The sequence below is a fragment of the Baudoinia panamericana genome (assembly GCF_000338955.1).
Source record: "Baudoinia panamericana UAMH 10762 unplaced genomic scaffold BAUCOscaffold_3, whole genome shotgun sequence".
In the NCBI taxonomy this organism is placed as follows: domain Eukaryota; kingdom Fungi; phylum Ascomycota; class Dothideomycetes; order Mycosphaerellales; family Teratosphaeriaceae; genus Baudoinia; species Baudoinia panamericana.
In genome coordinates, this window is record NW_006911259.1 from 158,110 (window position 1) to 172,686 (window position 14,577).

At 55.8% G+C, this 14,577-nt stretch overlaps 8 protein-coding genes across 8 annotated transcripts; 4 read left to right on the forward strand and 4 right to left on the reverse strand.

The window, feature by feature from the left end:
* Window positions 1–1,996: 1,996 nt before the first annotated feature.
* On the reverse strand, window positions 1,997–3,451 carry BAUCODRAFT_119950 (uncharacterized protein; the record flags this gene model as incomplete). The annotated part of the gene is made up of 4 exons (XM_007675659.1): window positions 1,997–2,129; window positions 2,178–2,794; window positions 2,868–2,915; window positions 2,969–3,451. 4 exons carry the CDS (start codon window positions 3,449–3,451, stop codon window positions 1,997–1,999), a joined length of 1,281 nt encoding a protein of 426 aa, XP_007673849.1.
* Window positions 3,452–3,912: 461 nt separating this feature from the next.
* BAUCODRAFT_136903 (uncharacterized protein) lies at window positions 3,913–4,953 on the forward strand. The gene has a single exon (XM_007675660.1). The coding sequence runs from the start codon at window positions 4,335–4,337 to the stop codon at window positions 4,659–4,661; it is 327 nt and encodes a 108-aa protein (XP_007673850.1). The 5' UTR covers window positions 3,913–4,334; the 3' UTR covers window positions 4,662–4,953.
* A 1,179-nt stretch (window positions 4,954–6,132) lies between these two features.
* Window positions 6,133–6,969, forward strand: BAUCODRAFT_145693 (uncharacterized protein; the record flags this gene model as incomplete). Its single annotated transcript, XM_007675661.1, has 2 exons — window positions 6,133–6,215; window positions 6,270–6,969. The coding sequence occupies 2 exons, from the start codon at window positions 6,133–6,135 to the stop codon at window positions 6,967–6,969; spliced, it is 783 nt and encodes a 260-aa protein (XP_007673851.1).
* A 21-nt stretch (window positions 6,970–6,990) lies between these two features.
* BAUCODRAFT_376688 (uncharacterized protein) lies at window positions 6,991–7,388 on the reverse strand. The gene is made up of 2 exons (XM_007675662.1): window positions 7,320–7,388; window positions 6,991–7,263 (listed from the first exon to the last, which is right to left on the reverse strand). Exons 1-2 carry the CDS (start codon window positions 7,353–7,355, stop codon window positions 7,027–7,029), a joined length of 273 nt encoding a protein of 90 aa, XP_007673852.1. The 5' UTR covers window positions 7,356–7,388; the 3' UTR covers window positions 6,991–7,026.
* Window positions 7,389–7,825: 437 nt separating this feature from the next.
* Window positions 7,826–8,895, forward strand: BAUCODRAFT_376653 (uncharacterized protein). Its single transcript, XM_007675663.1, has 3 exons — window positions 7,826–7,844; window positions 7,967–8,121; window positions 8,190–8,895. The coding sequence occupies exons 2-3, from the start codon at window positions 8,119–8,121 to the stop codon at window positions 8,778–8,780; spliced, it is 594 nt and encodes a 197-aa protein (XP_007673853.1). The 5' UTR covers window positions 7,826–7,844; window positions 7,967–8,118; the 3' UTR covers window positions 8,781–8,895.
* Window positions 8,896–9,017: 122 nt separating this feature from the next.
* Window positions 9,018–11,090, reverse strand: BAUCODRAFT_376773 (uncharacterized protein). The gene is made up of 2 exons (XM_007675664.1): window positions 10,746–11,090; window positions 9,018–10,679 (listed from the first exon to the last, which is right to left on the reverse strand). The coding sequence occupies exons 1-2, from the start codon at window positions 10,909–10,911 to the stop codon at window positions 9,502–9,504; spliced, it is 1,344 nt and encodes a 447-aa protein (XP_007673854.1). The 5' UTR covers window positions 10,912–11,090; the 3' UTR covers window positions 9,018–9,501.
* Window positions 11,091–11,486: 396 nt separating this feature from the next.
* BAUCODRAFT_119954 (uncharacterized protein) lies at window positions 11,487–11,843 on the reverse strand (the record flags this gene model as incomplete). Its single annotated transcript, XM_007675665.1, has 1 exon — window positions 11,487–11,843. One exon carries the CDS (start codon window positions 11,841–11,843, stop codon window positions 11,487–11,489), a length of 357 nt encoding a protein of 118 aa, XP_007673855.1.
* Window positions 11,844–11,935: 92 nt separating this feature from the next.
* Window positions 11,936–14,494, forward strand: BAUCODRAFT_64839 (uncharacterized protein; the record flags this gene model as incomplete). The annotated part of the gene is made up of 1 exon (XM_007675530.1): window positions 11,936–14,494. One exon carries the CDS (start codon window positions 11,936–11,938, stop codon window positions 14,492–14,494), a length of 2,559 nt encoding a protein of 852 aa, XP_007673720.1.
* Window positions 14,495–14,577: the final 83 nt, after the last annotated feature.

Genomic DNA, 14,577 nt, shown 5'->3' on the forward strand with positions numbered 1-14,577 from the left:
CAGACGCTTCAGCCTGGATCTACCGTGGTCGTGAACGGACAGACTGCTAGTCTCAATAGTGCCGGAAGTCTGGTACTTGCTTCTGGAGGCGTCACAAGCACTGCTTCGGTGAATGTGGCGTCACCTGGATCTACCGCTGCTGTTGTTACGATCGCAGGCCAGGCAGTGAGTGCCTCTGCGGTAAGTGCCGCTCAGGGCATTGTCATCAACGGGCAGACACTTGTTCAGGGAAGCTCTGCAGCCACGATTGCAGGACAAACGGTCAGCGTGAGCGGAAGCAATGTCCTGGTGGCATCCGGAGGTGTAACATTGACCATCGCACTGAGCGCCGCCGAAAGCAATGCGAAAGCACAAGGTGTGAATATTGGAGGTGAGACGTATACTGCCTCAGCCGCTGCCTCTTCTGCTGTAGTGCTTGCCGACCAGACATTGTCACAAGGTGGCTCTGCGGCGGTCATTGCGGGTCAGACTGTCAGCGTGAGCAACGGAAACTTGATAGTCGCCTCCGGAAGCTCGACAACTACGGAGGGACTTACTCTGGCTGCTAGTCCTACCAATGCGAACGTGGTGACGATTGGATCCCAACTCTTAAAGGCTTCTGCGGCGGGCTCTAGCGGCATTGCTCTGGGCTCCTACGTGCTCACGCAAGGAGCATTGACAGTAATTGCGGGTGAGACTGTGCAGCTTACAGGAAGCAACCTCGTCATAGCATCCGGAAGCTCTACAGTCACGCAAAAGGTCACTGTCGCCGGTGCAGTGGTCACTTCTCCTCCGGTAGTGACGGTAGGAACACAAGTTTTCACTGCTTCTCCAGTGGGAGCCAGCGGCATCGCACTCGGTTCCTACGTCATCACACAAGGCGAGTCGACCGTCATCGCGGGTGAGACCGTCCAACTAAGCGGCAGTAACCTTCTGATCGCTTCCGGAAGCTCGACGATAACGCAGAAAGTCGCGCTGACCACCTCAACACCCCAGCTCGTGACTATAGGATCTCAGACGCTCACGGCATCCGCGGTAGGGACGAATGCAATCGTTCTAGGCTCGACGACCATCATAGAAGGCGAAACGACGGCTATTGCCGGCCAAACCCTGGTCCTGAGTGGAAGCAACCTGCTTGTGGCGTCTGGCGGCGTGACGAGCACGAGGCAGCTGACTCTCGCAGCCAGTGAACTCGTCACCATCGGAACGCAAGTCTATACGGCCTCAGCTGGTCCTTCTGGAGCTGTCATCATCGGTGAAAACACTGTTGTGCCTGGGAGGGCCACGACAATCAACGGAGAGCTGGTGAGTATCCTCGGCTCGAACTTGGTCGTGGTGTCCGGTTCTCAGACTTCGACCGAGGCTCTTGGAGGTGCGATAATGAGTGGGATTGGTATGAGCTCCATTACGAGCGCGCCGCGCAGTACGGGAAGTGGTACGGCTACGGCTGGATCGACTTCCACTAACTCTGCGGGTGACAGGTTGAGCGTTGCTTGGCTGGGATTGTATAGCTGCCTTGCATTGGCAGGTTTCTTCACAATGAAATAGACGATATACCATAGGTAATGTTGTAGAGCTGTACGAATGACTCACGAATGCCCCATTCTGAAATTCTCATTTTTCCTTGATCAAAGTTGTAGCTTGTGGAACGGGCCTTGTTCGCCAAACACAGTTGGCACCATACCTAGGCATGACTCTCGCCTTGGTGAGAGCCAGCAGCTCGCCTTTCGGAAACCGCGAAGCTGGCATCTCGGCTTGACACAGGAGAGGTGTCGTGAACGGTCATGAATGGGTTACGTTTAGGGAAGCAGCTCGAAATCATGCATGGAAGGCATTTTCACGCTGGCTGGGTGAACCGCCAGCGGACTCTCACCTTTCAATCGTGGAGCGTCCCATTCCAGCAGCGGGTCCGATCGATGGAAGCCAAGTATCTCAGCCAATGCATTGATGAATACGATACATGTAGCTTAGTATCTGCAGCAGTGGTGACGGGTCCTAGATATGTTGTGGCGTGGCACTAATTGAAGGAGACTTTGACCTTGGGCACCGGCGGGATCATCTTGATCTTAGCAAGGTCGTCGAAGACCTCCAGAAAGGACTCGGTGGAGTCGACGAAGCCGTGGAATCCGAGCTTGCGACTTTTGTCCATGCTACACCATGTCAGTACGAACCGGGGTCGACCGGTTTATTATTCGTACCTGTAGTAAAGCGGCGCAGGCCGGCAGAGACTACCTTGAAGGAAGCCAAAGACACGGTCAATGTCGACCAATTCCTTCTGACTCAGGTCATGCTCTTGCGCCAGCTCTCTCCAAGCCTTCTGCACACCGTCCCGCTTCGCCCAGTCAACGACAGAGAACTTGCGCCTCGTCACTCCCTTCGGTCCGTACCCGCGTGGGTTGAATCTCGTCTCGGTGGCAGTATACTCATCACCATCCTGTGGACCTTTCGGTTCAATACCGTACCAGCCTGCGATGCGCGGCCATGCGCTCTCCCAGGCAAACGAGCTGCTGTCGCAAGTATTGTACTTCTGGTCCGGTGGGCCCAGCAGGACTGCCCACTCCTCCATGTAGGCATTCATCATTGAGCTGCTGCAAGACTGAGCCATGCGCCATGATTCAATGTCACCTGGAAACTCGAGAGGACGACCTAGCTTTCGGCATACGGCACAGTAGACCGCGAGTGGGAATGCAACATTCATGGCCGCGTCTGGGACAGCACCCAAGATAGGACCAGGCATACATATTGCCCAGCCACATCCGGAGGTCTTGCTGTAGTCGAACAATAGATCTTCCTGCGGATAGTAGAAGTTGGGCTCCTGAAATCGAGAGGTAGGATGATCAGCTATGTCGTCGACACGCGCGTGGAGTTCTACACATTGCCCTGCTTACCAAGGTGACTCGTGGATCCGTCTCCTCTTGTGGTACCTTTGTTGGACCCTGCAATGATCAGATTCAGACAAACGTTTGTCCATCGACAAAAGGCGACCCACCAGATGCACTCCGTAGTTCTTCGCTCCAGTCTGCAGCATAAAGCGCTTTGGCTTAATGCTAGCCAGCTTGATCGCCTCAAGAAAGTTCGATAGCAGTAATGCATTGACTCGACACATCTCTTCAGCGTCGCTCCAAAGGCCGCCACCTTCTTTTGGAGGCGTCTGGATGTACGAGAAGAAAAAGACATGGTCCGCAGTCACCTGGTGTTCTTTGAGCGTTTCCGCTATTTCGTCAGGCTTCTTTAAGAAGTCCAACGGTATATGAGCCGCATTCTCGGGTAGACCGCCTGGAACAAGTGGTGGTCGGCGACTCAAGCAATAGATCTTCTTCCATCGTCTTGGGGCTTGTGACAGGACACGCAGCATGTAGTGACCGCTGATGCCATTGGCGCCAGTTATTATGGCTGTCAACCCATTGGTTTCCGCTGGGTAGACAGGCAGGCCGTGGTAGATGCCGACGCTTTGAATCTGCTGGACTGACATTGCTACGAACACACGAAGGCTGACTGTTTCAACCTCACACAGTGTCAACCTCTAGCACCCATGCCGTTATCCTACCTAGGCTATCGGCGCGCAGCCTCGTGCCTCGGGCGGGGTTGGAAGCATTACAAACATCGTTCATTGCGTGCTGGCCTCGACCCTCACACGACGAGCAGCCCAGGCCGCCAACCCAGACAGTGATGAAGCCAGGCAATTGCTGCTGGCACACGGCACACATCTCTACCCGCCGTATTCGGGACACAAGCCAAGCCGACAATGTTCATCGGGGCGTACTTGTGTCCTTGCGAGAGCGGCGAGCGGCGTTGGTGGTCGACTTCATCCTCGCCCAGCGCCTCGGCCGATCACGCCACGCACTTGATTGGCTGGAGTAGGCATGGATTAAGTCCGTTTCTTCCGTACCTCGTCGTGTATGATGATGACTCCTCGCCCATTGCGTGCCAGACACGGCGATAGGATTACACTATCGGTCACACCATACGTGTATAACCGCGTAAGTCCAAGGTGAGACGAAGATAAGTATATCGACCTTTCCCATCCTCTATCTGTCTCTACTACTATCTACTCAAAGCAACAAGACAAGCCTCACTCGAAAAGGGATCTAACGAACATTACCACGTTACCAACAACCAACCACGGCCAAACCCAGCTTCAACATCATCAAGCATGTATTTCACGCAGAGCCGCATGTCGAGCCGCAGCAACTCCAGCTCCAGCTCCAGCTCCAGCTCCAGCCCCTCGCCCGACCCGCTTCACCAGATGACGGTACCCATCGCTCCACGCGAGGACGACTTTGCCATGTCAGAGGAAGTTCGACGAGCTAGGATGCTTGCGAAGTGCAAGAGGGCAGAAAAGCGCCCGTGGCGTGATGCTCGTCCCTTGCCAAGAGTGGCTAGTTGACATTCAGTGGGGGTACTCTATGGAGTACAATCGGGACGAGCGTGTGGACATCGTTGACCTTCTCTTCGTCGGCATAGTGTTGCTCGTTACGATCTTCAGCAATACATGGAGGACCTGCTATGGACGACAACCGGGTCATTTGCTGTGCTTCACTTCACCGACCAACTGGAACGGCCGTGTTCTCACGCAAACTGATCGTATGCTTGAAGTGCGGCAATGGCGGTCCTTCAAACATATGCACCCTACAACCTCAATACATTTACGAATGAGCAGATTGAGAGGTCATATCTTCTGAGTGGTAACGGCGCCAGAGATGCACGTAAGAGTCACGGTGGATGTTTTTGGCATGCTCATTTGACACCAGTCGTAAGGAGGCTTCACAGCAACCACACTCAATCTGCACTTTGGCTGCGATGATTAGTGCCGGGAACGACTGTGGAAGAGTGCTCGGCTGGCTTCCACAATGATGTTAGAAAGAGAAGTGTAATCCTTGGCCATATGAATGGAAGAAGGAAAACAATGTAGCTTGCATTTATTACAGTAGTACGAAGAATATATGATACGCCACGTGTCGTGACCCGCTCTCCAATCGTAAAGCTGGTGCATGCAAGGTGGTAAGCATGCTCACCTATGTGGCCAGCATTGCTCGAAAGCTAAACTTTCGTCTGCCAATTAGTACTTCGGTCGGTTCTACGCACGAACATGCTGCAAAGCAGGCTTTAGCTTTGCGGCCGCAGCTTACATACCGTCCGAACCCCGTCCCTTATCCAGAGTAATTAGCACGATCTGATTGTCAGTCATCAGTTTATTCTCGTCTACGGCCTGATCCGGATGGCGTGCGTTGGCGGAAGAATGATCAAGCGGCAATCTCCGCAGGCCAAGCCCACGGAAACGCGCACATTGAGGGAAGCTCACCACTCTTACGTCGAGCTCTTCCCTGTTCCTGTTACGCGGCGCGGATGGCGTGCAGCAGGCACAACACATCAGCGACCCACAACTTAACAACAGCAATGCACCGAATCGATGTGGAACGGTCCACAATCAGCACCAAGGCTGCTACCGTTCGCCGACCAACTCACGCCATCTAAAGCTTCTCATTCGTGCTCTTGTGGGCCACCTTATTGATAGCATGTGCGAACGGACGATTTCGCGATCATCAAGGTCGAGTACAGATGGCTCCTTCTCATTGCTCTCTTCTTCATCGTCAGTGTCTTCCTCGAATCAAGACGTGCAAACTTTTCCGCCCAAGGCCAAGCCTTATCTCTGCACAGCTGTATCCAATTACACGTCTCACAGAATCCGGCTGCGATTGTCGGGTGTCTCTTCACTCTATTGACAAGCAAACAGCCGCGGGAGCAATACCAAGTCTACATACTCGATACTACATCTCGATCGCAGGATCTGAAACGTGTCACCGTCACCGCCTTCCAGACCGCACAAGCTACCCTGCATCTGGGGCGTATGTTAGGCTTGGAGCATTCCGCGGGCCGACAACCGGTACCTGTAACGACTGACGGCTCTTGTGATCCGCCTGTGTAGCTTACTGTGTACAACCAATGAACCAAAGACATCACGCTCGGACTGGCTCTGCTGGGCGTAAATTGGTACCGCCCCATGCCCGGCCGTCGAAACCACCGCCCTCAAAGCAAGCTTACGGTCAGTGCTATGGCCAGAGCCAGCCTGCTCCGAGCAGCAAGACAGGGCGCGGCCCAACCAAAGTCGTAGAACATCTGGGCGTCCGTGAAGCGCACGATGCAGAGGACGACATGGCAAGCTTCTTACAATTCTGTCCGACATGCGAAAAGCAGATAGTCACGCCCGGCCACAGCATCTTGTATTGTTCCGAAGCGTATGTGACGTTGAACAGTCTACGACATTCCAACATGCTAATATTTTCCTTCAGATGCCGGAAGAAGGATGTATCCGGTTACTCGAACTTGCACCCTACCGCTTCGCCACCAACAACGCCGTCGCCTCTGAACTTCGACACTTCATTGTCGGACATAGTACCTCAACGTTCCCCTACAGTTGTCCGGCCATTGTCACTTACATTCTCCGACATGGACATGAACGACTCTGCGCCTCCTGGCGGCGACTATGGCGATATGTACTCGCGGAGGGATAGCGAAGCCACTCACTATCTCGCACAGTTGTATTCAACCACCTGGAACGGCGCTCAGCAATCGAGCAGCCGGCCTGCAATCGTCCGGGCAAACACGGCATCCGAGCTGCCGTCCTTGGTCCATTCGGCAAGCTCGTCAGTGGGCACGACTGCCTCCATAAATCATCCGCGCCCGAAACCGTCGAGGCACAACAAGTCATACTCAATAAGCTCCACGAACTCCATTGATCTCGTATCGCCTTACATTGCAACGGCGCCGTCAAGTCCGACGGATCTCATGGGAGATGCAAGCGTGAAGAGCGCCGCGAGTACAGTGACCGCCTTTCGTGTCGCTCAGGAGGGCGAGTTTGAGTACGGTGGGCCGCCGTCTGAGCGTAAGACATCGCAGGCAGCGAGTAGTCTCAAGCAGCTTTTCTACCATGATGCGATGAAGGCACCACCGTCGAGGGCGAATCCATCCGCAACACAAAGCGGGCTATGAGATGCCGCATTCTCCGCCCTTCCGATACGGTTATGAACTCATGGGAGTACTCATTGTCTAGCGCGGCGTTGCATCCTTTAGGTCCGGGAACGGAAAAAGCATGTCTGGCAAGAGTCTTGCAACTGCGGTTAGGACGGCCTGCGGCTTCGCAGGCAGGGAGATGGCGCATCTTCCAGGCAGACCGACAACAACCCGGAAAGCGCAGAATTTCTCAGTGCTCATGATGTGCTCAGGCTCGAGCTGTTCTCGCTTAGCACCCACCTCCATATGAGTCTTACGCTTAGCTAAACAAAGGTACCAAGGTCATGTCTCATAGGTACAAAGCCAGTCCATCAGCTTACAAAAAGAACTGAAACAGGCGCTGTCCCAGCATTTTCAAAGACCATGCGCAGTTTTCCGCAACAGGATCAGAGACCGCCTGATGATTATGTAGATGAGCGCGCGGCAACGCCAGCCTGTGGACATGACATGCGTGAAGATACGACCCCTGGCCGCATGTGACTGTATGGCGCTCATGGCTCTGGTATATACAACATACACACGAAGTATACAAGGTCATGCGAACTGGCGGCGGTCCCAAGGGTACCAGCCCATGCAACTAACCTGGCATTGATGAATCGATCCAGTGAAAGTGCGAAGGCCTGCTTCGCAACGCAGACAATGCCCTGGCGCTCGATACGGCTTCGCCTGCCGGCATGTCCTCCTTTGACAGGACAGCGTGTGCTCTCTGCCCATCTAATCAGCAACAGATACCAGCTGAGTCTTCGAAGGACAGCGATGTCCGTGGACAGTCCAATTGCATCACGGAATTGTGGTAGCATTGGGTACTGTAAAAGTGAATAGGTGGTGGGCGGCTGCGCATTCACAGTCGTTAGGTGAAGTATAACTCTTCACGACTACCATCCTTCACGAGACCTTTAGCTAATCAATAACACCTCAGACTCCTTATAAGCTTGCTCTCGGACACATTATTTAACTCAGACTTACTCCAACTCAGACTCAAACATCATCCGACGACGACGACTCTCAAAGACTGATACACTTCGACCTCCGAGACCAAAAGGCAGCACAGAGACGAATAGAACAATCCGTCCTTCCCCTTCACTCATCTACCCATCAAGTCGACGTCATGTTTATCCGCTCCTGGACATGGTACGTGTTCTTCCACAGTCTCTCTGAATTGTCTCAAGGCAAGGCTAACCTTTACGCCAGGCCGGCAGGTCAAGAATGGCAAGGCACCGGCGGACCACCGCGTCGTGGAGGCGGTATCTTCTCGAGGCGCTCACCATCCCGCTCTCGCCCCACCTTTCGCGAGGAAGACTTCAATCGCAATCGCTCCAGCAGGCCGTCTCGCCGCGCTCACGGAGTGTTCGATGACGAGAGCGACGAGGAGGGCTATGATCAGGACCGCTACAGCAGGCCATCACGCGGTACGCGTAGCTTCTTCGAAGACGACGAGGCGGACCACGGCCGCTACGGCAGGCGTGCTCCGTTTCACCGCGAGGCTAGCGAGTCTCCCGCTACATTCGGCATCCGTCGCGGCCAGTCAACTCGAGCATCTCGCCGCGAGCGTGCTCCCCCTCCCTCTCCTCCGCGAACAACCAACACGAACCAGGGTCGAGGTCGCCAAGAGCAGCCCAACACCGGCTACACGAACAGGTTCGCGTCGTACATGCGCGAATCCTGCTCACCACCTCCGAACTCAGGCCGTCGGGGGCGCGATCGGTACGAGGCAGCCTTCGACTACGGCACTCGCGGCGCAGAGTCGACGTTTGCGTATGCTGCACGGGCGAATCTGTACAGTCACGTGAACAACACCAGCAACGGCTACGGCGGCGCTTCCGGCACTTACGGTAGTGCCTACAATCCTTACGGCGGCGCATCTGGTGCTTACGGCACTTACGGCACTTACAACCCGTATGGCGGCGCGAGTAACGCATACGGCGCGCGCGCGACCGGCAACCCGTACGCTGCCTATGGCGGCGCGTATGGCGGCACGGTAAGTTTGCCTATCGACGACCTTTCTTGACCCGAGCTGACTATGCTGCAGGGCGGCTACAGCAACCCATACGCGTCGCGCTCCGGGTACGGTTATGGCGAGTACGGAGGCTACGGTGGCGGGTACGGCGGTTACGGTGGTGGGTACGGAGGGTACGGTGGGTACGGAGGCTATGGCGGATATGGCGGATACGGCTACTATTGAAGCCGCTCCCGAGTATACTGTCGCTCACCGCATGGTTTGGCGCAGCGGAAGGGTTCTAAGTCATCGTAAAGGTCGTGTTCAGCGGCCTTCTCTGAGGCATGTCCGAAAGTCTTTCCAACATGAAGATGGCGGAACGATGTTGCCGTTAGATGACATTGTGGCGTTCCAAGCATGCTCAGGCGTTACGGACGTGTTGAATGGCGCAGCGTGTGACATCGCGCAATCGGACAATGACCTCGCATGGCTTCAGCAGTACCTTAGCCTAGTTGTCTCATGCAGGAGTATCTCGTCTACCACATTTGAATCACACATTCCATCATCGACCCCCCCTAAAACTTCGTCAACTCGGGGCTCCCCTTACACGGCGGCGCGGAGAACTTGGTCTCCACATAAACCTTCTGCATATGATCCTCCTTCTTATCAAACTTATAATACACCTTATCCAAATCCTCCACGCGCACGCGATGGCTCACCATCCGCAGCGGGTCAATCTCGCCGCTCTGGATCTTCTTCAACAGGTCCTCCCAGTACAGATGCACGGGCGCCTGGCCGTTGCCGATCAAGCGGATGCCACGCTCCATCAGCGAGCCGATGTTGAAGTGGTTCGTGTAGCCGACGTAGACGCCCGTGATCCCGACGCGGCCGAAGTTGTGCACGGATTCGATCATCTCGTTGAGGATCTCCGGGGTGTCGGTCTCCATGCCCGTGGCGAGTTCGATGGCGTGGAGGGTGGTCTTGGGGTACTCGCCGGCGACACACTCGAGCCCGACGTCCGGGCCGCGACCGTCGCACATCTCCTTCAACTTGCTCACGACGGCCTTGGCGCCGGAGAGCTTGCCGAAGTTGACCGTCTCGACGCGCGGTGACTTCTCCTTGCACAGGTCCAAGCGCCACTGCACGTTGTCGATGATGATGACGCGCTTGGCGCCGTTCATGAAGGCGAAGTCGATGCACATCTGTCCGATGGGACCCGCGCCCCAGATGGCGACGACGTCGCCTTCCTTGACACCGGTGTCGACGACGCAGTTCCAGGAGGTGGAGATGACGTCGGAGAGGTAGAGGCCCTTCTCGTCCGGGACATCGTCGGGAAGCTTGAGGAGGTTGACATCGCCGATGGGGACGCGGACGTACTCGGCCTGGCCGCCTGCGAAGCCGCCGGTGAAATGGGAGTACCCGAACATGCCTGCGGTCCGGCCGCCGTACATTGCGTTCTCAATCGTGTTGGCGTTGGTCTTCTCGCACATCGATGACCACTTCTTGTCGCAGTAGTAGCATTTCCCGCATGCGATTTGGAAGGAGGCAACGACGCGGTCACCCTTCTTGAACTTCGTCACTGCGGAGCCCATGTCGTCTACTATGCCGCAGAATTCGTGGCCGAGGATGTCGCCTTGCTGAAGCTCGATGACGGAGCCGTGGAGGAGATGGAGGTCGGAGCCGCAGACGGTGCTGCCGGTGACCTTGAGGATGACATCGCGGTCTTCGATGACTTTGGGCTTGGGCGTGTCGACTGGAGTGTGCGTTGTCAGCATGCGGGCTTGTCGGTCGACGATATGTGTGACCGGCGCTCACTCACCCATCTGTACCTTGTTCTTGCCCATCCACACCAGTGCCTTCATGCTGACACTTGGGTCGCCCCATTGCTCACGCTTCAGGCCGGGGTTGGTCACGTCCTGGGCGGTGACAGCGTTGGTGTCGTTGCCGATCGCCTGTTCGGCCTTCCATGCTAAATTTGAGAGCATCTTGATGGTTCGTCTTGCCTATGGAAGGTGATCTACGAAACAAGATGTAGGGTATCGGGTCTCCTATTGTGAAGTGTCTGATGGATAGTCCAAAGTAGATATTTATCGTACCTACCCACTACCATATGCCGCTCACCTTACAGCTGCCGAAAGCTCTTAGCTCCACATCCGTAACGTCACTCGACTCGAGCTGCAATATCTGCGAGCTACAGCAGTCGAGCATGAGGTCATGACGCTGCCTGATGCAAGGATCTGACTCCGACCGGCAAAATGCAGCGAAACCCATGGACGGCTAGAGTGACCGAGTCCGGGAGATGGCTTGCAGCTTCAGCCTACTCGTGGCCGCGGTGGGTTCATCATGGCGACCAGTCCTGCCAAACCCTGTGTGTTGTCTTCAACGCGAGATGTAGCGGATGCGGCTCAAACTTTTGCGCCACCGCAGCGGGGTGAAGTCCGAGTCGGTGGAGACCATGCAGGAAGGAGGAGAGCAGGTGGTGTGATGATGGTGTCAAACAAGGGTGTACACTGTCGAAGAGGATTTGATGTAAACAACATTCACTGGGTTCGAGGCTGCTCTATAACACCAAGGCGAAGGCTGCCATCAAGGTCATGAGTTGACGTCTGGCCGCAGTACCAGAGGCAGAGGCAGAGGCAGAAGCCATAAGCCGCAGCAGCACGCTCGCTTTTCGTCTCGCAAGCCTATCTCCTCCCAACGCATCACGAGCACGCTTCTTGCGGTTGTAGATAAGCGAGCTCCAGGGCTGATCAAGGGAGAACTTTCGCCGAGCAGAAGTGCATCCACATTGTTGCCTCGAGTCTTCTCCCTCGTCTCCCAAGCGTACAGTAATGTGGGCTGAAGGTCCGTGCACTCTAAGCCTCGGCTGCACGTGAATGCCGATGCGTTGCACATGACAGTAACAGCTCCCACTCATCCCATCTCCTGGTAATTGGGCGTGAGTGCTACAAGCACACGAGCTGGCAGTACCGAGCCTTGTTGCATTGCCCACAGTGCTGTATATCCATCATGTCCAACACCAACTCCCGCTCATCGCCCCCGGACCGCTTCTCCCAGCTCTTCGATCACTACTACGAACGCCTTCTTGCACGCCTGGAGAAGCTTGAGCGCCGTAGTCCATTGAGCAAACGTACCACCCAATTACTCGCGACACTCGCACTGTCCTTGACCGTCGCAGTGGGCGGATATGGCGGCTACCGCCTCTACCGGAGACGCAGGACGGAGCGAACACTGGGCAAGACGCTCGTAAGGCGGAACAGCGGCATCCGCAGCAAAGATGGCACACGCACCATCTACGTGCCCTACAAAGATCGGACCTCCAAGGTGGTCATTCACCCCACCAAGGATACCACCTTCGATGCGCATCGCAGGAAGTTCCTCCAACCCTCCAAGGCGACTGGGATGCAGTCGGATGTGCCGCCTGTGGATGTCAAGCCTGGTCTGAACTTGGCATTCGTCCACCAGTTCGTGGCGTTGATGAACATCATGATCCCGCGGTTGCGGTGCAAGGAGACGGGTCTGCTGACGCTGCATGCTGTATTCTTGCTGTTACGGACGTATCTTTCGCTCGTCGTGGCAAGACTCGACGGTGAGATTGTGCGTGATCTGGTCGCTGGCAAGGGCAAGGCGTTCATGCTCGGCATCGCAAAGTGGCTGTCCATTGGTGCTATCAGTAGCTACACCAACAGCATGATCAAGTTCTTGCAATCCAAGATCAGCATTTCTTTCCGGACACGGCTGACGAGGTACATCCACGATCTGTACCTCAACAAAAGCTTGGCATACTACAAACTGCACAATCTGGATGGCGGAGTCGGACAGGGAGCAGATCAATTCATCACGCAAGACCTTACGCTCTTCTGTGATAGCGCGGCGTCTCTATACTCCAGCCTTGGCAAGCCATTGGTAGACCTAGTGACGTTCAATTTCCAACTTTACCGCTCATTAGGCGGTTTGGCATTAAGCGGCCTGCTTTTGAACTACTTCGCTACGGCAACCCTTCTTCGACGACTCAGTCCACCATTCGGCAAGATGAAAGCCGTTGAAGGCCGCAAGGAAGGCGAGTTCAGAGCTTTACACGCACGTTTGATTGCCAACGCCGAGGAAGTAGCCTTCTACAACGGTGGCCCGACGGAGCATGTCCTGCTTGACCAAGGCTTCAAGGAGCTGCGGAAGTGGATGGAGGGTATTTACCGTATCAAAGTCGGCTACAACATGCTCGAAGACTTTGTATTGAAGTATAGCTGGTCCGCGTTTGGGTATCTCGTCACGAGCTTGCCGGTCTTTCTACCTGCGCTAGGAGGCTTGACCCAGGTTACCGCAAACGAGTCGTCTGCCCGGAGATCGTCATCCGCCAGTGCTGAGCTCGTCGAGCATACGGACAAAAGTGGCGGCCGCATGAAGCAGTTCATCACTAACAAGCGCCTCATGCTCTCCCTTGCTGACGCCGGTGGCCGCATGATGTACTCCATCAAGGACCTCTCCGAGCTAGCAGGCTACACCAGCCGCGTGTACACCCTCATCAGCACCCTCCACCGCGTCCACGCAGACGCCTACTTCCCGTCCCGCGGCACCCACGCCGAGCTCTTCAGTCTAGCCGACGTGCAGGGCACGCTGCAGAAAGGCTTCGATGGCGTACGCTTGGAAAACGTGCCTGTCGTCGCACCCTCACTCTACCCCATGGGCGGCGAGGAGCTGGTAGATAACCTTTCCTTCGTCGTCCGGCCTGGTGAGCACCTCCTCATCACCGGCCCCAACGGCGCAGGCAAGAGCGCCGTATCCCGTATCGTCGCTGGACTCTGGCCGACCTACCGCGGTCTCACATCCCGTCCTCGCAACGACGGACAAGACGGCATCATGTTCCTGCCCCAACGCCCCTACCTCAGCCCAGGTACTTTACGAGATCAAGTCATCTACCCGCACACAGAAATGGACATGCAGACCGCCGGCCGTCGCGAAAGCGAACTGCAAGCCATCCTCGAACAAGCGCGGCTTGGCTATATCCCCGAACGCGAAGGCGGCTGGGACACGCGGAAGATGTGGAAGGATGTCCTCTCCGGCGGCGAAAAGCAACGGATGGGTATCGCTCGCTTGCTGTACCACGAACCACGATACGCCTTCATCGACGAAGGTACCTCCGCCGTAAGCTCAGACGTGGAAGGGTTGTTGTACGAGACTGCCAAGGCGAAGGGGATTACTCTCGTCACGATCTCGACGCGGGCGAGTCTGAAGCGGTATCATGAGTATACGCTTACGTTGGGGTTGGGGGAGGATGCGTGTGAGTATGAGTTTGTGCGGATTGGGACGGAGAGGGAGAGGGTGGGGGTTGAGAGGGAGTTGGTGGAATTGAGGGAGCGGTTGGGCAAGGTGGAGGGGTGGCGGGAGAGGAGGAGGGAGATTGAGGTGGAGTTGGCGGAGGTTTGGGTTGCGGCGAAGGAGGGGGAGATGGAGGGAGGGGAGGGTGAGGGTGAGAGTAGAAGAGCGGGAGGGGAAGGTGAGGGTGAGAGCAGAAGAGAGGGAGGGGTATTAGAGAAGCCAGGGTACGTTGGTGAAGAGGCGGCATCTTGAGGCTGTTTACCCTCGTCTACTGTGGGTATCCTAAACGACCAAGCCAGTTGCGCAGGCTAGCTTCATGGTTCACGTGGGATGTG